Source organism: Muntiacus reevesi, chromosome 4, assembly GCF_963930625.1.
Source record: "Muntiacus reevesi chromosome 4, mMunRee1.1, whole genome shotgun sequence".
NCBI classification, from domain to species: domain Eukaryota; kingdom Metazoa; phylum Chordata; class Mammalia; order Artiodactyla; family Cervidae; genus Muntiacus; species Muntiacus reevesi.
Window position 1 is genome coordinate 132823553 of NC_089252.1, and position 24303 is coordinate 132847855.

Here is a 24303-nt window from a genome sequence, read left to right on the forward strand (position 1 = left end):
ATATACTAAAAATGTTCATTAGGAATGGACTAACCATAAGCCTTCTCCATTTTTTCTATTAAATGCAGGTACCCAGTGGAACCTGAAAATACTGAGCATAACCTTTATTTGTGCAAAAGGGAACCTGGAAAAAGACTGCTTCCCACAGAAAATTTATTGACAGTAGGTGTTCAAGTTTTTATACACTGAACAATTTCCCCTCCTATATCAATAATCAGGGGAGGATATTTTTAAGTCTTTTTTTTTCTTTTCATCACCTCAATGACACAAAATTCTGTTGTAAAGACATCACTTCTATGAGGAGGTATTCATTGTAGATGTACAGAAGTCTATGGAAACCTAAGTTTACAAGAAAAAAAAGACATTATCATTCCAACCAACTGCATAATCACAGAGATGCTTAATAAAATTTATCTGATGATATAATGAAATAAATTCTTGACTAAGTGCATACAGTGAGAACTATCTTTCAAGATTCACCATTGAACAAACCACATTTTCTCATTTTAAATCCTTCATGTCACCTTTTTGACATGCAGATGAAATTTTGAAAGTAACACAATAACATTAAAATATAAACAAAAAAATCATAACTATGAACTGATACTCAGCTTCAAAAGTTAAAATACATGTGTGCGTAAAAGTATGCTGACAACGAGTAGATCAAAACTGCCAAAATGATTGACTTTTTAAATATCTGATCTATTGCTTTCCCTCTAAAGGACAAAGGGAGCAAGAGAGGAAGTAGCAACGCAGGAAACAGGAAGACCTGCTTCAGTAACTGAACAAATTGATTTAATTGGCTAAGAAGTCCAAATGCTAATACTTCTAATAATCAGCCATTCCTTTTGTGTTTTGGTAACATATATCCTCATACAGTGTATATCAAATGGAATTTTTTGATTTACATCAGATACTTCAAAGTTTCCACTTCTGAATTCTCCTAGTCTAATATAAGTAATACATTGTCTATTTTGTTTAAAATATCTAATATTCTCCCCAACATCTAGGGCTCCATGATGCAAAATATCATTTTGTCGATCTTCTGTTCCAGTATTCACTTTAATTCTTTTGATTACAATTGGTTTTTCAAATATAATCACAAAGACATCTCCTGTTGAAGGTGGTTTCCCCCAGAAGTAGTCATCAACACTACTGTAAGCTTTGCTTGCATCATAATTTTCAAAAACAGTCATGTTGGTATATAGACTTGCAGGAGGGTTATCTGGGAGGTCAAATGGCTCCTCTTCAAAATCATCATCCTTCAACTTATTCTCAGTTCCTTTATATGATGAATAATAACCCATGTGCTGAAAGAGAGATGGTTTAAAACGAATCACATTTTTCTGAGCTAACAGACTCCGGAAATGAGTCAATAGCCAATCACAAGGCATTTCTTGATAAAACATCAATAAAAAGTGTGCCAAGCGTGGGAGATCGTGAGAATGATAAAGTTTTCCAATATAGCCAAGCTTAGAGAACTCAAGGGTTACCCAGTAAGTTCCTTCTAAGGATGCAATGACTTTCTTGATGGCAGTTAAGAAATTTTTTGAACAACGAACATCATCTTCAAGCATTACATAATAGTATGAAATATTGGCACAAAAGTTGAGCAAAAAAGCATAATCTACATTTTGCTTGGAACGGAATCTGACTCTATCTTCTGGATCATTGTAATTTCTTTTAAGGCCACTCAGGACTGGGTAATGTTCCTCTGGAGCATGTATAACCATTAACCTCCCAGCAATAATATGGTGGGCAAATTTCTGTGTAATATCTTGCAGCATGACCTCGCGCCAGGATGAGTTAAAGTCAGCTAGATGAACCACCACTGAAATTTCCTTCAATTCTTCATAGCTGGATTGCTCAAAAATTGACTTGATTGTCTCAAGTAAATAGCTTCCTTTTTTTCGTCTCACTGATGAAAGTCCAATTGTAAGAAATCCTGAACAAAAGAATCCAGAATGAAGACAAATTAAAGGTGAAATTGGGTTTTGAATAACATAGAAAAAAGAAAAAAAAGTTCTTTTCCCCTTAGGCTTTCTACTCTCTTAAGTACATCTAAATGAATGATCATATATAGAGCATTTTGTGATTAAAGAATTATGCTAAATATACAAAGCTTCCCAGGTGGCATGGTGGTAAAGACTGCCTGCCAATGCATGAGACACAGGAGTCACCAGTTCGACCCCCTGGGTCAGAAAGATCCACTGGAGGAGGAAATGGCAAGTTACTGCAATATTCTTGCCTGCTCTTACTCTCTGCTTTATATTACCTCTTTAGTATAAAGCAGTTGGAAAAGGAAATGGCAAAGCACTCCAGTATTCTTGCCTTGAGAATCCTAAGGACAGAGGAGCCTGGTGGGCTACAGTCCATGGGGTCTCAAAAAGTCAGACACAACTGAGTGACTAACACACAAACTCTCTCTTTTATATTGCCTCTTTAGTATAAAGCAGCTGGTATACATGCCTGCATACATCTGTAAACTTAGTATGGAAAGAGATTAGTAATGTGTGAACAAAGGTGGTGCAATAGATGGAGATTTTAAAAAACAGTGACGGTCTTTGAAATTAGGAGGACTTTTTTTTTGTTTGTTTGTTTTAATTTTTTTTAATTTTTAATTTTTATTTATTTTTTTTCCAGTGGGTTTTGTCATACATTGATATAAGAGAAGTAGATATTTGAAATGGAAGAAAAAAAGATCTAAAGGAAGCTAAACTATTGCAATTTTTCCTCAACCTGGTGATCACAAACTCACTTGCACAAACACTTCTAAACAGGGAACTCAATTTTTGTGGTCTCCACACCATCTACTAAGAAGTTCATGATATCACTGTGTATCACTGATTCTAAAACATATTTTTCACCCAGAAATATTTTAAATGCAGGTTGTATGTCACAACTGATAGCATCTTACAACTTAAAATGGATGATGCTTGTACTCTCTTCATGGTGTATCAATTAGATCATGATATTTTCTATAATTTATAACATCTTGAAGTCCATGAAATGTAGTATGTTACTTCTTGGATCAAAGTGCCTGTAGTGGACTGAATAATTGTCTCCAAAGTTTCATGTCTACCTGGAACTTTAGACTGCGACCTTATTTGGAAATAGTCTTTGAAGATGCAATTAGTTAAAGATCTCCAGATGAAATCATACTGGATTTAGATTGGGCCATAAATTCAATGACTAATGTCCTTATAAGGATGGAAGAGGACACAGAGAGACAAAGAAGGCCATGAGGAGAGAGTGGCAGTGATTGCAATTTTGCTACAACTAATCAAGGAATGCCAAGTGCGACTAGCACCTGGTAGAGGAAAGGAAGGATTCTCCTCTAGGTGGAGTCTGGTGCTGCCAGCATCCTGGTTTCTAAATTCTGGCTTCCAGAAATGTCAGAGAATCAATTTCCATTGTTTCAAACCACCTAGTTTGTGATCATGTTTTTATGACATCTTAGGAAACAAACACAATGACTTTCACTACTTCAAACTGGTGGCATGTCATAAAACCAATGTTTGAAAATGTATCACTGTAGGAATAATTATTTTTAAAAGCTAATTCAAAAAAGTTAAAGTGAATTGCTTTTTCCTAGTCTCCCTACGTGAATTCTATAGCAAACTGTTAAAAACTTTATGTCACAATTAGGCATTTAATTTTTTTGGTGTTGTTATGAATGAAATTGGATTGGTGAATAACTGAATTTGTGAAGAAACACTGAATGTTTCCCAAAATATATATTATTTAGTAAAGCCCATAGATTTATTGTTATACAAATGAAGCATATTATCATTATTTTAAAACAATGTATTTGATTGTTCTTGATTTTAAAAGTATAAGTATACTTTACTTACGCTTTCTTTGTAAAGGCATGACAGCTAGGTAGCGATAGGTGACATTGAGGGCTCCTGAGAAATTAGACAAATCTTTGAAAGTATGGATGTAGTGTTCTGGACTCAGTTGATGTGTAGATGTTTCCCTTAAAATCTGTTTGTCTCCTTCCTGAATGTCAAGAAGGAGGAAGAGAGAAATAACAGATAGTCATGGATTAAATAAACTTTCTCCTTACACAATAATAATATGTGTGTGTGTGTGTATATATATATATATATATATATATATATATATATATAGGATATATATATCTGATATACAATATGTTATTGTTATTCTTCAGTTGTTCAGTCATGTCCAGCTCTTTGCAACCCCATGGACTGCAGCACACCAGGCTTCCCCGTCCTTCACCATCTCCCAGAGCTTGCTCAAACTCACATCCATTGAGTTGGTGTTGTGATGCCATCTACCCATCTCATCCTCTGTCGTCCCCTTCTCCTCTTGCCTTCAATCTTTTCTAGCATCAGGGTTTGGAGAAGGAAATGGCAACCCACTCGTGACTGGACAATTCCATGGATGGAGGAGCCTGGTGGGCTGCCGTCTATGGGGTCGCACAGAATCAGACACAACTGAAGTGACTTAGCAGCAGCAGCAGCAGCAGGGTTTTTTTCCAATGAGTTGGCTCTTTGCATCAGGTGGCCAAAGTATTGGAACTTCAGTTGCAGCAGCAGTCCTTCCAATGAATATTCAAGGTTGATTTCCTTTATGATTGACTTGTTTGATCTCCTTGCAGTCCAAGGGACTCTCAAGAGTCTTTAATATGGGTATTATATAAATATCAATTACTGGTATTAGAAGCTGTGGATAATTATTTTTCACCTGAATTCTAGATTCTGTTCACTATTTTCCACTTTTTATTTTATGCATACAGTTGATTTTCTAAAGCATACATTAATAACGGCATTCTCTTGATAAAAAATAAAATTGAAAACTCCCACTGCCTTCATATTAAAATTCAAATTCTTTACAAGAATCTTCAAACTTGACAGTGATCTTTCACAGTTTCATGTAAAGCTAATTCTCACTAGATTCTCCGTATCTGAATCATATTAAACTACTTACTCTTCTTCAAGTCCTGTCAAATAAAAGACCACACATTATTTCTAAGATATTGAAATTTTAGAAATGATTAGAAGGATGCAACAGTGAACATAATACTTGGAGCTTGAATAACTTATTAATCAAGAGGTTTTAGTCAGTCACTTATGTAGCTGCTATAATCGAAGGCTGTTGAGAATGGACAGCCATGGTTTTTGTGAAATGATAGTATTTTTTACAAATATCTTCAAGATATCTCGATTAGGAGACATTTGTAACAAGTGTTCAAGGAAATGTCTTTAGATCTGGTACAGGTCTTTTCCATGATGCTTGCTTATTTGTGAGTGTAGAGAGGGAGAGGGAGTGTCCTGATGAAAGTGAAGTTTAGTTCTTTTATATTTAAAAACTTTAGTATCAATTTGATAATGGAATTATGTCATACAATCTTCAGGATGGTTTATATTCAAGAAGATGTTCTTATTCAGCTCAAAAATATCCTGCTAACAATTAATTGCTTCCTTTTATCTCCCTCTGATATAAATTCATTGTAGATTTTGATTATCTAATCATCATTTGAACAAGCCTCATGATGACCTGCTTGACTTTTGTATATGGTTTATTATCACTGGTAGAATATTAGGATTAGATTTTTTTTTTCTTTTCTGGCAAAGTTTCTATTGTGTTGTGTGAGTTTGGTGGATATTTTGACTATTCAGCAAATGATTGGCAGGTCAGGTATGAGCAATGCCATTAAGACAACAGAGAAAGTGAATGTATTAAGTAAATTTGGTCCTCACACAAGTTGACTGTGGTCTATAAAACTTTAATCAATTAAACATTGTCCTAAAATATTAGAATGGATTCAAATACAAATTTTACTTTAGTTGGAACATTTACTGCTTTATTTCAAATTCAAATGTCAATGGAAAAGGTGACAAACTCAAAGTTTTAAATCTATGGCCAGGCTGAAATTGTCTTAGAATAAAAGTTGAAATAGTGAACACTGACTGGCAAGAACTTTCAATCTGGTCCTTGATAAATGAATATGCATTCTGTATATCTTTTCTGTATGTTTATGAACCTATATTTGCTTTTTAATAGTGTATTTCTATATTTTATATTGCCTTGATAATTTAGACAAAGAAAAATACTTTATTCTGATTTATAATGTGTTTGCCATCTGTAAGTTACAAAATTTTAAAATACATGACATTAAACTTGGGAGGCTAGTTGTATAAATGTACTAATTAATATCCATTGAATTCTAATTATTTTAAATTCATTGCACATAAATATTTTCATCTTTGTATTTCTGAAAACCTAAAAAAAATCATGAAAGTTTTTAAATGAACAAACTTAGAATTTTCAAAAGGTAACTGGAGACTCAATTTTGCATTAGCTACTTTAATAGTAAATATGATGTCCATATTTAATAGGATCTAGAAAATATATTTATAAAATCATGCAGTAGTCACAATACTGAATTCATTTTACCATTCTGTTCTAATGTGATGTCACATTCTAAAGGAAGTGCAGGATACTGAATATCTCTTTAAGAATTCTATCTTGAACATGTAAAAATCTAGACCTTTTCTGTGATAAGATAGAGTACATTCATCCTGATTGAAGGACGTAACAGAAAATAAGATGAAATGAGACATATGAAAGCACTTTATTAAATTCTCAAGACCAAGTCTTTACATCTTTCAGCATAAATAAATAATGCAACTTTCACCTGAGCCAGCCTTATTGGCTGCTTTCCAGAAGCATCTACCTGAACAGCCAGGCTCTCCCTGGATACCTTCTTTCTATAGCTACTATGCTGTAGTGTATTTTTCAGTAATAAGACAAAGCTTTATGACAATCATTTTCTGGATGGGAATGAAATTCAATGGACTAGCTACAGGCTAAATATATACCCTAGTGGCTACTTTGAAGATGCTCACAGCCGAGAGGCTAAGTTGATTGGGCATGCAGTGTCTCTTCTACTTACTTTGCGTTGTAACACAATTTGTCTATTACACTGAACTTGGCTTTCTTTCCTACTGAAAGGCACATATGCCTCCATCATGTAAGCAATACACTAAGCTGTTATACGCCTGGGATTTGGGGCCGTTGATGGATTCTCTAGTAAGAAGAGGAGAATACATGTGCTAAATAACCCTAGAGGCCTTATGACTGTAATTGTTTATCTGAGTTCTCTGAATTATAACTACAATTTCCTCCAGATTTAAGAAAAACAGGGGACTTCCCTGGTGGTCCAGTGGTTAAGACTGTGCTCCCAACATAGGGGGTGGGGGTTCAATCTTGTGTCAGAGAACTAGGTTCCTTACGCCACAACTCAGAGGCCAGTTTTCCATGGGTATTAGCACATTGAGAAGAACAATTTTAATGTAATTGTACATGAATGACAATGAATATTTAAAAGTTTATACATATTAAGCCTTGGGATAAAACTTAGTTCAAAGTGTAATTTAGTAGAAAACATCCTCTAGTAAAGATTGAATATTTAAACTAATAAAAATATTGTCACTAAATTTTCAAAATGGAGGGATGCTTTTATATTTACCATCCATTTTAATTCACTTTTTCTAACATAAGGTAAATATTTAAAAATAAGTTCAGTTTTTTAAGCTAAGAAGCAATCTTTTCTCTGTACCTGGGATGATTTGCAAATCTGATTAGATATATATGGGCTTCTCTGGTGGTATATGGCTAATGTAGCCAGATTTCATTGAGAAAGTACTCTTTGGTAAGAGCTACTTCATTAAATCATGGGCTTCTCTGGTGGTATATGGCTAATGTAGCCAGATTTCATTGAGAAAGTACTCTTTGGTAAGAGCTACTTCATTAAATCACACTTTTAAATAATGTGGGTAGGACTGATGTTTAGGCATAAATGTATAAACAGAGCAATAGCATTTGATCTTCTTATGGATATGTACTCTATTACTTCTTATACATTTTATGGTGAATTTGAAGTGGTTCTCTTCCAAAAAGACATAAGGATGTTTGCTGCATATAATAATATTTTGTCTACTTAAAGTTAAATATTGAAATTGCACTTGAAAGAGTCTTAACATCACTAGATGCAACAAGCATCTTACCAATACCATGTTTTTAATTTTTAAGACATGATTTACTTTTACCAGTACACACAGATACAAGAAATAAATGTTTATTACAAAATTAAATCATTAATCAAGAACTCCTCTAATTAATTTACATTCTTCAATTCTCCTAATTAAAAAATAGCTGGATCACCTAGGTCTTTCTCTATTGTCCTTAAATTTCATAAACCTAATAGTCAGGTTAAAAAAGTCTAAAATGCATATGATTAGTAAGGTTTCCACTTTGCTATGTTTAACTAGATCAAGCCTAGTCAAATTCTATTAACTGTGGTACCTTCAATATGGTAAATTGACTAAGGATGGTAGAATTAAACCTATACTTGAAGGTAAAAGCCCACAAGAATAAACCTGTAATTGAAGGTAAAAGACATAGGCAGAGTCAAGATCTAGGAAGGTGACAGAATTTCACCATCAAAGAACAATGCTAAGGGAGGCAAGATGCTTTACAGAAGACCTCCTAAGAAAATCTGTACCAACTAAGATCATTTGATTGGCTTGTAGGATATAGAAGAGTATCTGGCAAGTAACTGGTAGTTACTAAATCATTTTCAATTAATAAAAGAAAACATTTTACTAGCAAATGATCTTTGAAGTTGTTGTCAGAGTCTCTCTAGTTAAGATATTAATTGAAAGTTTTCAGCATGCTTGTATGAAAGTACTTTCCAGTCCTCTGTATGTTCAAAGGCTTTGATTTTCTGAAATATGTAAACAGGAATAATTGCACAAGTATTAGAATTTTCCCAGATATCTTAACATCAATTATGATGGAAAAAGTAAATAAGAAATAATGTCCATAATTATTCTCATTAGACATGAATTATGTGACAATAATAACGAAAATAAATAATAGAGACATATTGAGTTCTCACAATTAGTCAGAACGTGTCTTTTTGTATACTTTCATAACTCACTTAAAATGCATTCAGGGAACTTCCCTGGCAGCCCAGTTGTTAAGTGTCTGTGCTTCCATTGCAGAGAGCATGGGTTTAATCCCTGGTCAGGAACTAAGTATCTATAATTGTGTGGTGAGGCCAATAAAAAAGAAAACCACCCCACTCCCACAAGAAGGAAAAAAAAAACACACCACCACAATATTAGGGGCTTCCTTGGTGTCCCAGTGCATATCATTAGTAAGTTTCTTCAGAGGTTAAGATTCCACACTTCCATTGCAGGGGACATGGGTTTGATCCCTGGTTGGGGGCTTCTAATGTGGCTCTAGGTGTAAAGAACCTGCTTGCCAATGCAAGAGACACAAGAAATGAGTTTGATCCCTGGGTCAGGAAGATCCCCTGGAGGAGGGCATGGAAACCCACTCCAGTATTCTTGCCTGGAGAATCCCATGGACAGAGGAGCCTGGAAGGCTCTGAAGGGTCATAAAGAGTCAGACATGACTGAAGCAACTTAGCATGTGTTCATGCACAGAGGACTAAGATACCTGCATGCTGGCAGACATGGGGAGAAAATCTACTAACTTACTAATTTTACCTGCTTTAAACTATTGAATAGTTTTCACATTATTATCTTTAGTTCTTGAACTTCTTTATTACTTTTCAGTGACTATAAGGGTAAAACATGGTGGTCATTTACAGCTATTCAAGATCCAAATGAGATGTCACACATTAATAAAGCATTCCTTCTTAACAAAATAGCACAATTAGTATCATTAATTAGACAATAGGATTTGAAAATTTTTGATAATATAGAAAAGTAAAGAAAATAAGGAGTAATATCTACAAAAATTTGTTTAGTCTGTTTACAGGTGACTCTGTCAGTTCCACTTATAAGTGTATTTTTTTCAATAAATATCTAATATATACTACCATGAGCTTCCCTGGTGGCTCAGTGCTAAAGAATCTGCCTGTCAATGCAGGAGATACAGGTTCCATCCCTGCGTCAGGAAGATCCTCTGGAGAGGGAACTGACAACTCATTCCAGTAGTCTTGCCTGGAGAACCCCATGGACAGAGGATCCTGGTGGGCTACAGTCCATGAGGTCATAAGGAGCTGGACATGACTGCGGGACTAGGCACATACACACACATAGAGTTAATTCAGATAGGGATGATAGTTAACTTACTTGTAATTAGATGTGCAGATTTGCATTAAATATAGCATAAAGCATTAAATGAAACATTGCAACATGAACCAAAAAATTATAATGTTGGCAATATATAATTAATATAAAAAGTAGCGAGATGGGAAAGATATATGTTATAATTTTGCTCAAACTAAGACTATTTCAATATCCTGGGACTGAAGTTATGTTGCAAGTGGACTATCTTCTTTGACTTAGGCCTTACTTTGAACAAAAAGTAATCAACCTCCAAGACTTACCATAACATAGCTATCTTCAATGTACAAGTTCATAAACAGAAGGAAAATGACAAGAACTCCCAAGAATGAGACTGTAGAACGTTTTCGCAGGCATCGCATTTTATCTAGTATATCAAAAATATGTTTCACTTGGTGAAATTTAAGCATTCTCTCCTGTGGAAAAGAGGCACAGAATTAATAACAATTAATTATGCATGCAAATATTTCTTCACGACATCAATCAACAGGCCTTTATAAAATTTTACTCTTCAAATATTTGAACCAAAATAGTTCACAATTTCACAATAAAACTTGGCATAACTTATTAATACATTAACATAAAGACAATGCAGTGGTTTATATTGATGTAGTGTAAGTAAAAGTGAAAAAAAAAACAGTTATTTCTGAACAAATAAATATTGGTAACAATAATGTAAGAAAATAATAGTCCCCACTGCAGATGGTGAATGCAGCCATGAAATTAAAAGACCCTTACTCCTAAGAAGACAACCTAGACAGCATATTAAAAAGCAGAGACATTACTTTGCCAACAAAGGTCCGTCTAGTCAAAGCTATGGTTTTTCCAGTAGTCATGTATAGATGTGAGAGTTGGACTATAAAGAAAGCTGAGTGCCAAATAATTGATGATTTTGAACTGTGGTGTTGGAGAAGACTCTTGAGAGTCTCTTGGACTGCAAGGAGATCCAACCAGCCCATCCTAGAGAAAATCAATACTGGATATTCATTGGAAGGACTGTACCTTATCTTCAACAAAGGAGGCAAGGATATACAATGGAAAAAAGACAACCTCTTTAACAAGTGATGCTGGGAAAACTGGTCAACCACTTGTGAAAGAATGAAACTAGAACACCTTCTAACACCATACACAAAAATAAACTCAAAATTGATTAAAGATCTAAATGTAAGACCAGAAACTATAAAACTCCTAGAGGAGAACATAGGCAAAATACTCTCTGACATAAATCACAGCAAGATCTTCTATGACCCACCTCCCAGAATATTGGAAATAAAAGCAAAAATAAACAAATGGGACCTAATGAAAATTAAAAGCTTTTGCACAACAAAGGAAACTATAAGCAAGGTGAAAAGACGGCCCTCAGAATGGGAGAAAATAATAGCAAACAAAGCAACAGACAAAGGATTAATCTCAAAAATATACAAGCAGCTCCTGCAGCTCAATTCTAGAAAAATAAATGACCCAATCAAAAAATGGGCCAAAGAACTAAACAGACATTTCTCCAAAGAAGACATACAGATGGCTAACAAACACATGAAAAGATGCTCAACATCACTCATCATCAGAGAAATGCAAATCAAAACCACAATGAGGTACCATTACACGCCAGTCAGGATGGCTGCTATCCAAAAGTCTACAAGCAATAAATGCTGGAGAGGGTGTGGAGAAAAGGGAACCCTCTTACACTGTTGGTGGGAATGCAAACTAGTACAGCCAATATGGAGAACAGTGTGGAGATTCCTTAAAAAACTGGAAATAAGACTGCCATATGACCCAGCAATACCACTTCTGGGCATACACACCAAGGAAACCAGATCTGAAACAGACATGTGCACCCCAATGTTCATCACAGCACTGTTTATAATAGCCAGGACATGGAAGCAACCTAGATGCCCATCAGCAGACGAATGGATAAGGAAGCTGTGGTACATATACACAATGGAATATTACTCAGCCACTAAAAAGAATTCATTTGAATCAGTTCTAATGAGATGGATGAAACTGGAGCCCATTATACACAGTGAAGTAGGCCAGAAAGATAAAGACCAATACAGTATACTAATGCATATATATGGAATTTAAAAAGATGATAATGATAACCCTATATGCAAAACAGAAAAAGAGACACAGATGTACAGAACAGACTTTGGGACTCTGTGGGAGAAGACGAGGGTGGGATATTCTGAGAGAACAGCATCGAAACATGTATATTATCAAGGGTGAAACAGATCACCAGTCCAGGTTGGATGCAGGAGACAAGTACTCAGGGATGGTGCACTGGGAAGACCCAGAGGGATGGGGTGGGGAGGGAGGTGGGAGGGGGGATCGGGATGGGGAACACATGTAAATCCATGGCTGATTCATATCAATGTATGGCAAAAACCACTACAATATTGTAAAGTAATTAGCCTCCAACTAATAAAAATAAATGGGAAAAAAAAAATAAAAGACCCTGATGATGGGAAAGATGGAAGGCAGGTGGAGAAGGGGATGACAGAGGATGAGGGGGTTGGATGGTATCACCAACTCAATGGACATAAGTTTGAGCAAGCTCCAGGAGTTGGTGATGGACAGGGAAACCTGGTGTGCTGTAGTCCATGAAGTCACAGAGTCAGCCATGACTGAGGAACTGAACTGAACTGATGAGAAAGAATGAAAATAAGAGAGAAAAGCAAACATTAAGGTAACATCTACCTTCCCTTCTACATTGTTATTATAATGTAATAAAAATAGAAGACACTAGAAGGTTGGCGCTAATACTGATCTCAGAGTAGTTCCACTGAAAAGAAATATGGGAGAAAATTTGGGTGAAAGAAAGAGAAGTCATAAAGGAAGTTAAAGTTTTGGGGGTGAGTCCACACAAAAACTCAGTTATAATTGCTTTGTTAATTTTTCCAGCAATTCTTGCTAAATCAGTGTAAATCCTGGAGTGGCACATCAACATTGCCTTGCTTAATCTACTGTTTATTATGATTTATGGACTACAAAGAGGCAAACTGGAGTTGGTAGGATTAGTGGAACCTAATAATTTTCCATTTCGCTCTTCTACATTTTGTGGCCCACTCCAACTACAAATTCATTTAGATTACTGATATTTTTGTAAAAGTATATAGAAAACCTAGAATGATCAAAAGGTTAGTGGAATCATATTTTGTCCATAATCAACAATATTTGGAAATTATACCTTGTTGAGTTACATACTATGTCTTCTTGGGTTTGGCTTTAGGATGAAGTATTCATGAGCATGAAGAACTTCAAGAGGTGAAAAAGGCCTGTGCCCCAGCCCTTACAACAATGTCTAGAACACATCCAGCTAACAGTGTCTCTTCCATGAATTAAAGCAAGAAAGCATTTCTGAATCTTTGAAAATTATGGGAAAGAAGATGAAGAATTTGGAGAAAGGAATGTTAATGAAAGCCCATTTTCTTTGGCCATATTCTTCTTGGGAGTTATTTTTTCTTGATTTGTAGCTATAAATATATGTGTAGAGATGCACCTATTTTTTTTTTTTTTGTATAATGTTTTAAAAAAATCCTTCCCTATCTTGATGACAGATAGTCTCATTTATTTTCCTCAGTGTTTTTTTTTTTTTTTTTTTTTTTGCTTGTTTTAATAGACTTTTGTTAGTACACCTGGAATTTACCTTTGTGTCTCTTATGAGGTGAAAATGAAACAATTTATCTTTTCCATATGTAGAGCTGTGCAGTGTAAACTGCTCACAGTGCACTGGCAAAAGTAATAATAGTATTACCACTCTAATTTCAAGGGAGTGGGGAGGTATAATCTCCTGTGTACTGAGAAATAAAGAAAAACTGGATACTGTAAAGGAATAATTAATTAATGAAACTATGAGCCATGCCATGTAGGGCCATCCAAGACAGACAGGTCATGGTGGAGAGTTCTGACAAAACGTGGTCCATTGGAGAAGGTAATGGCAAACCACTTCAGTATTCTTGCCTTGAGAACCCCAGGAACAGTATGAAAAGGCAAACAGGCATGACATTGAAGGATGAACTTCCCAGGTTAGTAGGTGGCCAATATGCTACTGGAGAAGAGTGGAGAAGTAACAGCAGAAAGAATGAAGAGACGGAGCCATAGTGAAAACAACACCTGGCTGTGGATGTGACCGGTGATGGAAGTAAAGTCGGATGCTGTAAAGAGCAATATTGCATAGGAACCTGGAATGTTAGGTCCATGAATCAAGGTAAATTAGAAGTGGTCAAACAGGAGATGGCAAGAGTGAATGTTGATATTTTAGGAATCAGTGAACTAAAATGGACTGGAATGGGAGAATTCAATTCAGATGACCAGTATATTTACAACTGTGGGCAAGAATCCCTTAAAAGAAATGGAGTAGATATGATAGTCAAAAAAAGAGTACAAAATGCAGTACTTGAGGTAAATCTCAAAAATGACAGAATGATCTCTGTTGGTTTCCAAGGCACATCATTCAATATCACAGTAGTCCAGTCTATGCCCCGACCAGTAATGCTGAAGATCTGAAGCTGAATGGCTCTGTGAAGACCTACAAGACCTTCTAGAACTAACACCCCCAAATGATGTCCTTTTCAATCTAAGGGGCTGGAATACAAAAGTAGGAAGTTAAAAGCTACCTGGAGTAACAGGCAAATGTGGCCTTGGAGTACAAAAGGAAGCAGTGTAAAGGCTAACAGAGTTTTGCCAAGAGAACACACTGGTCATAGCAAACACCCTCTTCCAACAACACAAGAGAAGACTCGATACAGGGACATCACCAGATGACCATCAGATGGTCAACAGAAATCAGACTGATTATATTCTTTGCAGCCAAAGATGAAGAAGCAATATACAATTAGCAAAAACAACACTGAACTTACTGTGGCTCAGATCATGAACTCCTTATTGCCAAATTCAGACTTAAATTGAAGAAAGTAGGGAAAACCACTAGACTATATAGGTATGAACTAAATCAAATCCCTTACGATTATACAGTGGAAGTGACAAGTAGATTCATGGGATTATATCTGATATCAGAATCGCTGAAGAACAATGGATGGAGGTTTGTGACATTGTACAGGAGGCAGTGAAAAAGCCCATTCCCAAGAAAAAGAAATGCAAAAAGGCAAAATGGTTGTCTGAGGAGGTCTTATAATAGCTGAAAAGGCAAAGGAAAAAAGGAAAGATATTCCCATTTGAATGCAGAGTTCCAAAGAATATCAAGGAGAGATAAGAAAGCCTTCCTTAGTGATCAATGCAAAGAAACAGAGGAAAGCAATAGAATGGGAAAGGCTAGAGATCTCTTCAAGAAGTTAGAGATACCAAGGGAATATTTCATACAAAGATGGGCACAAAAAAGGACAGAAATGGTATAGACCTAACAGAAGCAGAAGATTAAGAAGAGGTGGCATGAATACACAGAAGAACTGTACAAAAAAGATCTTCATGACCCAGATAACCATGATGGTGAGATCACTCACCTAGAGCCAGACATCCTGGAATGCAAAGTCAAGTGGGCCTTAGGAAGCATCACTACAAACAAAGTTAGTGGAGGTGATGGAATTCCAGTTGAGCTACTTCAAATCCTAAAAGATGATGCTGTGAAAGTGCTGCACTCAATATGCCAGCAAATTTGGAAAACTCAGCAGTGGCTACAGAAGTGGAAAAGGTCAGTTTTCATTTCAATCCCAAAGAAAGGCAATCCCAAAGAATGCTCAAACTACTGCACAATTGCACTCATCTCACACGTTATTAAACTAATGCTCAAAATTCTCCAAGGCAGGCTTCAGCAATACATGAACTGTGAACTTCCATATGTTCAAGTTAGATTTAGAAAAGGCAGAGGAACCAGAGATCAAAATGCCAGCATCTGTTGGACCATCTAAAAAGCAAGAGAGTGCCAGAAAAACATCTACTTCAACTGTATTGACTATGCCAAAGCCTTTGACTGTGTGGATCACAATAAACTGTGGAAAATTTGGAAAGAGATGGCAATACTAGACCACATTACTTACCTCCTGAGAAATCTGTATGCAGGTCAAAAAGCAACAGTTAGAACTAGACATGGAACAACAGACTGGTTCCAAATAGGAAAAGGAGTTCGTCAAGGCTGTATTTTGTCACCCTGCTTATTTAACTTATATGCAGAGTGGTGGTGATTTAGTTGCTAAGTAGTGTCTGACTCTTGTGACCCCATGGTCTGTAGCCCACCAGGGTCCTCTGTCCATGGGATTTCTAGGCAAGAGTACTGGAGTGGGTTGCCATTTCTTACTTCAGTGGATCTTCCTGACCCAGGAATCAAACCCGGCTCTCCTGCATTGCATGCGGATGATTAACGACTGGGCTTCATATCATGTGAAATGCCAGGCTGGATGAAGCACAAGCTGGAATCAAGATTTTGGGAGAAATATCAATAATCTCAGATATGCAGATGACACCACCCTTATGGCAGAAAGTGAAGAACTAAAAAACCTCTTGATGAAAGTGGAAGAGAAGAGTGGAAAAGCTGATTTAAAACTCAGCATTCAGAAAACTAAGATAATGGCATTTGGTCCCATCACTTCATGGCAAATCGATGGGGAAACAATGGAAACAGTGACAGACTTTATTTTGTTTTGGCTCCAAAATCACTGAAGATGGTGACTGCAGCCATGAAATTAAAAGATGCTTAATCCTTGGAAGATAAGCTATGACCAGACTAGACATCATTTAAAAAGTAGAGACATTACTTTGCCGACAAAGGTCCATCTAGTCAAAGCTATGGTTTTTCCAGTAGTCATGTATGGATGTGAGAGTTGTACTATAAAGAAAGCTGAGCACTGAAGAACTGATGCTTTTGAACTGTGGTGTTGCAGATGACTCTTGAGACTCCCTTGGTTTGTAAGAAGATGAAGTCAGTCAATCCTAAAGGAAATCAGTACTGAATATTCATTGGAAGATCTGATGCGGAAGTTAAAGTGCAATACTTTGGCCACCTGATGTGAAGAACTGACTCACTGAAAAAGACCTTTGTTCTGGGAAAGATGGAAGGCAGGAGGAGAAGGGGATGACAAAGCATTAGATGGTTGGATGGCATCACCGACTTGATGGACATGAGTTTGAGCAACCTCGGGAAGTTGGTGATGGACAGGGAAGCCTGAAGTGCTGCAGTCCATAGGGTTGCAAAGAGTCAGACACCACTGAGTGACTGAACTGAAATGAAACATTAATAATGTATAAATTGTTAGTCACCCGGTCATGTCTGTCACTTGTGATTCCATGGACTGTATCCCACCAGGCTCCTCTGTCCTTAGGATTCTCCAGGCTAGAATACTGGAGTGGGTAGCCATCCCCTTCTCTATGGCATCTTTGCAACCCAGGGATTGAGCCCCGGTCTCCTGCATTGCTGGCAGATTCTGTGCCGTCTGGGTCATCAGAGTAGTCCTAATACCAGACCATATATTAAATCATCTCATTTTTTGGTTTGTGATGTCAGTTTTAGAAAAGGGTCAGTTTCTAATTTGCATTTATGTGTCAAAAGTGTGTCAACAGACTCATCATTTATCTTTTCCAATAAGAAAATACATGCATATCGCTTTTGAACCAAAACATTGTTACGTTAAATTCTGTTGTCTCATTCTATCATCTGAAATGTACTGTAACCTGGTCCTGAATCTACCAATAAAATATTCTGCTTGTGAAAGGTTTTTTGTCTGGATTTGGGTAGGATAAGATGCCCTTTCATGTTCACTGCAGCAGTAACTGGCCTGTTTGCCTATCAAAGATCAGAAGCAAGATTAATACTATAGACTCTCCATCTGTGGCTCATTTCAAGAGAATGATACTCTGGTAGGGCCCCAGGCCCCAAGGACCTGGAGGGGCTGCCTCCAGGGTACAAAATCTAGATGCAGCTGAGGTCTGTTAGCACAAATGCTCATGAGTCTGGATGCTTAAGGCAGAAGTCTCAGGGTCACCTGAGAAGGACTGTTTTGAAGGAGGTCTGGTGAAAGACTTATCTTTTTATATTCAGTGGCCAGTCTCAGAACTCTGGTGGTGGTGTTGTTCAGTCACTAAGTTGTGTCCAACTCTTTGTGACTCCATGGACTGCAGCACACCAGGGTCCTCTGTCCTCCACTGTCTCCTGGAGCTGGCTCAAATTCATGTCCATTGAGTCAGTGATGCTATCTAACCATCTCATCCTCCACTGTTCCCTTCTCCTCCTGCCTTCAATCTTTCCCAGCATCAGGGTCTTTTTCAATGAGTCAGCTCTTCCCATCAGGTGGCCAAAGCATTGGAGCTTTAGCACCAATCCTTCCAATGAATACTGAGAGTTGATTTCCTTTAGAATTGACTGGTTTTATCTCCTTGCGATCCAAGGGATTTCTGAGAATCTTCTCCAGCACCACAATTTGAAAGCATCAGTTCTTCAGCGTTCAGCCTTCTTTATGGTCCAACTCTCACATCCATATATGACTACTGGAAAAACTGTAGCTTTGACAATACAAATGTCTGTTGGCAAAGTAATGTCTCTGCTTTTTAATACATTGGCTAGATTTGTCATAGTTTTCCTTCCAAGGAGCAAGTGTCTTTTGATTTCATGTATGCAGCACAGAACTCTGGTGTTGCCCACTCTAGTTTAGGATGTGCCTGATTCAGGGCCGGGAGAGGATGCTCCAGGAACACTGAGGGTGTACACCCATGGGGTTTGGGTGGAAGGAAGAGGTGGAGTTGAGGTGTTTCAGGACCCATCCTGGGGGATACCATGGTTTAGTATAAAGTTTATGTTATACATTCTGGTTCCAGAGAGGGCTGAAATATGGACTCAGATCTGTGAACATGAATATAAAAGCATTGTAGGACTTCCCTGGTGGTTCAGTGGTTGAAACTCCATGCTCCCAGTATAGGAGGTGTGGGTTCGATCCCTTGCCAGGGAACTAGATTCCACATGGCTCAACTAAGACCTGGCATATCTAAATACAAAATAAAAGTATTGTGGATAGATGGTCCAGGACCCTTGGTTGGTTGAGAGACTGGGTTAAAAGTGTATATTCTGAACCTGGGGATGTCTTGACAACATTGGGAGAGAAGGTTCTTGCAGAAAAGGTGTTTGGGAGGGATTTTCAGCCTCAGAGTCAGGTTATGTGAAGAAGAGAGGTAGTCGCTGAATGCAGCCTTAAGTGTTGGCTAGGAGCAAGGCTTCCAGAACCCATCAACTATGTAGCAGGCCTGAGTCCCCAAGCCAAGGCACTACTGGGGAAACTCGGCCCAGGAGCCTGTGTCTGACCTTCTCTCCTGGCCCCCAGCTATCCACCCTGGTGCGTGTCTTCCCTCCAACAGGCTCATCTCACCAGGGGCTCTCAACATCAGTGTCAGAGCTCCTAGAACCACAGCTCCACATTGCCCATGGATTTTTCTCACACTTTGTCATCAGCATACACGTGGGGGTGTTTTCATCACAAATTTGAATGAAAATCAACAAGTGAAAGTAGAGAAGATGTTTCAATAATTTGTAGTGTTACTAGATTGAAGCCATTCACAATGTAGCCCTAAATGCACATTTGGTGATATACGAAGGAACTTATGAGCACGGTTAAGTAATAAAATGGGTTATAACAACACAAAAAGATTTTTATCTGAATTTTGAAATGACAAAGAATTAGAATCTAATCACACACAAGTAACACAATATTTCTAAGTGTCAATTTGGGAAGACGACAATAGCATGGAATACGTTTATTCCCCTTAACTCAGCCATTATACTTCTAAAAATCTTTTCAAAGATAAAACAATTGTATTTGTGAGCCAAAGTCTTATTATGGTATAGCAAAGCAGTGATGTCTGTAAAACAAATTGGAAACAATCTATAAGATGTTAAGAGTCATTATCTCAAAGTAGCAGAATGATCAGGAATTTTCAATCTTCTTTTTACTTTTCTAAACTTTCCATATTTTTAAAAGCATATATATCATAATATTTTTAAATTTCAAAATTCTCTATTGTCTGTCAGAAAATAAAAGACATTTTATTTCCTGGACACAGAAGCATAAACAGCAAACTTTTTTTCAAGAAAATAGGATAAAAAAATACATAATACTTTACAATTATGTTTCTGAAAGTTGAACGTTTTAAGTTCAATATAAATGCTAAGTCAGGAAGAATTCTGTCTTAATTTTATTCTTTTGAGACAAAGAGAAAATGCAAATAATGTGACACAAATTGCATTTGCAAAGTTCAAATGTAGATAATTATATATAAAGATAATAAGCATATCTACTAACATTTATTAAACCTTTCTAAGTGATGGGTGATACACTTTGCATAGGCAGCTCATTGAATATTCATACCAATACTAAAACTTTAATACTACTATTAGACCAATTTTACAATTTAAGAAAAACAAAGCTTTCTTGAGGTGTCTCTATAAGCTATGATGCCAACTTTCAAATCTTAGAATTATAAGTCTGCTCTATTAACTACTATTGGTATACAGTTTATTAATTAGGCTTCTTAAGATATTTTAAATATGTTGTTGCCAATAGACAATTAATAACTTGTGACATTGATCTGTTGCACAAAATAAAAATAATATAATAAATATAAATATAATTTTCTTGGCATAAAGCAAAATTGTGATTAAACCTATTTAACTTAAAATACACATAAATATAGAATATGAATCTGCTGCTGCTGTGAAGTCACTCTAGTCAGGTTCGACTCTGTGTCCCTATGGACTGTAGCCCATCAGGCTCCTCTGTCCATGGGATTCTCCAGTCAAGAGTACTGGAGTGGGCTGTCATGCCCTCTTCCAGGGGATCTTCCCGACCCAGGGATCAAACCTGCATCTCTTATGTCTCCTGCATTGGCAGGCAGGTTCTTCACCACTAGAGTACCACCTGGGAAGCCCCTATAACATGATGAGGTGGGCCATACATGATATTTCAAGTAGTATCGTTTGTCTTCTTTGATGAGTGGATGTATGTGTGTTCAGTTATATCTGACTGTTTGTGACCCCATGGTCTGTAGCCCACCTGTCTCCATTGTTCATGGGGTTTTCCAGGTAAGAGTATTGGAGCTGGTTGCCATTTCCTCCTCCAGAAGATTTTTCCAACCCAGGGATCCAACCCACGTGTTCTGTGTCTCCTGCAGTGCAGGTGGATTCTTTATTGCTGAACAATCAGGGAAGTCTCAACTGGTATAAGTGGAAAATATAAAGCTTTGAAGATAATACTCTTGTGCATTTTGCATTAATGCAAAATAAGACAAAACACCACCAAACCTTGTAATATAATTCCAAGAGTTAACAAAAACAGAAATAAAGTCCTTAGAGATCAATGGTAGTCACCTAAGTTCTAATATCCAATCCTCCAACTAATAATCCTCCAAAATTCATTCAAAACAATCAAAGCACAAATAAACCTTCTGTAGCATATACCCTCAGCACAACCAAGAGAAAAATAAAATAACACAAAGTCCAATTTATATGTAAATGAAAGCAATAACATTAAGGACAAGCCGAACTGGCTGAGGAGCCCAAATTAGAGGTCAACAGACAGACCAAAATATGTGTCATTTATTAAACAACAGTAAACTATATCATAAAAAAAGAAAGATTAAGAAAGCTAGTAAGCTACCCAAAGTTCTCTCTCACCTCAAACACAGAATTAGATGGTTCCAGGGAAAACAAATGAGCATTCAAGAACAAGAAAACACACGAACAGGAAAAAAAAAAAAAAAAAAAAATTCAGGCCAACGTCTAACAAATTTACTAAGAAGAAAACTGAAATATCTGAAGGAACTCTGATATTTGGATTTTCCTTGTTCCATGAAGCAAGGAAGCTCTTGGAGGTTAGTGGGGTCACAGGAAACAACTTGAGAAGGTTTATATTGAGAAAACTTGGGGAAAAAACAGTGATCAAAAAATGACTCTGATAGTAAAATACTGAATTAGTGTGAATTCATGACTATATTGTGATAATAAAAAAAGAGAGAAAGTAAGAAACCTATTTGCTACAATTGGATGTGACCACTGCACCATCATCTGATTTCCAAAATCAGTAACTGAAAGAAAAGAACTAAAGTTTCCCCACTTTCCAGGAGGAACTGTATTTCATCAACAGTTGATGATTTTTTTTTTTCTTTTTTCAGATACTGGCAGTATAGAACAATTATTCTTAAGAAAAAAAGAAACAAAAGAAGTAAGACATATAATTTCTCCAGTTTGCTGCCAGGTGGAAATTTTTAAAAGGCAGGGCAGGATATTGCTGCAAGAAATTGAAGAGGACACAAATAGAAAGATATTCTTTCATAATGGATCAGAAGAATTAATATTGCTGAAATGTTCATATTACTCAAAGTGATCTATAAATCAAATATGAATCCTATTAAAACTCCAATGGCAGTTTTCACAGAAATAGAAAAAAAAAAAAAAGCCTTAAAATTTGTATAACACTACAAAGACTTTGAGACCCCAGAATAATCCTAAGAAAGCAGAACAAAGCTAGAGGCATCACACTTCTTAATTGAAACTATGTAACGAAGGAGAAAAGGAAAGATATACCCATTTGAATGCAGAGTTCCAAAGAATAGCAAGGAGAGATAAGAAAGCCTTCCTCAGAGATCAGTGCAAAGAAATAGAGGGAAACAATAGGATGGGAAAGACTAGAGGTCTCTTCAAGAAAATTAGAGATAACAAGGGAACATTTCACACAAAGATGGGCTCAGTAAAGGACAGAAATGGTATGGACCTAACAGAAGCAGAAGATATTAGGAAGAAGTGGCAATAATACACAGAAGAACTATACAAAAAAGATCTTCATGATCCAGATAATCACGATGGTGTGATCACTCACCTAGAGCCAGATATCCTGGAATGTGAAGTCAAGTGGGCCTTAGGAAGCATCACTACGGATAAAGCTAGTAGAGGTGATGGAATTCCAGTTGAGCTGTTTCAAATCTTGAAAGATAATGCTGTGAAAGTGCTGCACTCAATATGCCAGCAAATTTGGAAAACTCAGCAGTGGCCACAGGACAGGAAAAGGTCAGTTTTCATTACAATCTCAAAGAAAGGTAATGCCAAAGAATGCTCAAACTACCGCACAATTGCACTCATTTCACATGCTATCAAAGTAATGCTCAAGGTTCTCCAAGCCAGGCTTTAGCAATACATGAACCATGAAATTCCAGATGTTCAAGCTGGTTTTAAAAAGGCAGAGGAACAAGAGATCATATTGCCAACATCCCCTGGATCATCATAAAAGCAAGAGAGTTCCAGAGAAACATCCAGTTTTGCTTTATTGACTATGCCAAAGCCTTTGATTGTGTGGATCAAAATAAACTGAAAATTCTTAAAGAGATGGGAATACCAGAGCACCTGACCTGCCTCTTGAGAAACCTGTGTTCAGGTCAGGAAGAAACAGTTAGAACTGGACATGGAATAACAGACTGGTTCCAAATAGGAAAAGGAGTATGTCAAGGCTGTGTATTGTCACCCTGCTTATTTAATTTATATGCAGACTATATAATGAAAAACGCTGGGCTGGAGAGAGCACAAGCTGGAATCAAGATAGCTGGGAGAAATATCAATAACCTCAGATATGCAGATGACACAACCCTTATGGCAGAAAGTGAAGAACTAAAGAGCCTCTTGATGAAAGTGAAAAAGGAGAGTGAAAAAGTTGGCTTAAAACTCAACATTCAGAAATCAAAGATAATGGCAACTGGTCCCATCACTTCATGGCAAATAGATGGAGAAAAAGTGGAAACAGTGACAGACTTCATTTTTTTGGGTTCCAAGGTCACTGCAGATGGTGACTGTAGCCATGACATTAAAAGATGCTTACTCCTTGGAAAGAAACTTATGACCAACCTAGACAGCATATTAAAAAGCAGAGACATTACTTTGTCATCAAAGGTCCATCTAGTCAAGGCTATGATTTTTCCAGTAGTCATGTATGGATGTGAGAGTTGGACTATAAAGAAAGCTGAGTGCTGAAGAATTGATGCTTTTGAATTGTGGTGTTGGAGAAGACTCTTGAGAATCTCTTGGACTGCAAGGATATCCAACCAGTCCATCCTAAAAGAAATCAGTCCTGAATGTTCATTGGAAGGACTGATACTGAAGCTGAAACTCCAATACTTTGGCCAACTGATGCAGAGAGCTGACTCATTTGAAATGACCCTGATACAGGGAAAGATTGAAGGCAAGAGGAGAAGGGGA

General features: G+C 36.9%; 1 protein-coding gene across 2 annotated transcripts in view; it reads right to left on the minus strand.

Annotated features, from left to right (window-relative positions):
- Nucleotides 1–803: 803 nt before the first annotated feature.
- MGAT4C (MGAT4 family member C) overlaps nt 804–24303 on the minus strand; it is a 54073-nt gene continuing 30573 nt past the window's right edge. The window contains exons 1-4 of one of the 2 annotated variants that reach the window (XM_065935483.1): nt 11810–11818; nt 10397–10546; nt 3855–4002; nt 804–1945 (exon numbers count right to left, since the gene is read on the minus strand). In XM_065935483.1, coding sequence (XP_065791555.1) covers nt 804–1945; nt 3855–4002; nt 10397–10543 — 1437 coding nt within the window. In that variant the 5' untranslated portion in view covers nt 10544–10546; nt 11810–11818. Of the gene's footprint in view, nt 1946–3854; nt 4003–10396; nt 10550–11809; nt 11819–24303 lie in introns of those variants that run through there. The other variant, XM_065935482.1, reaches the window with a different exon arrangement.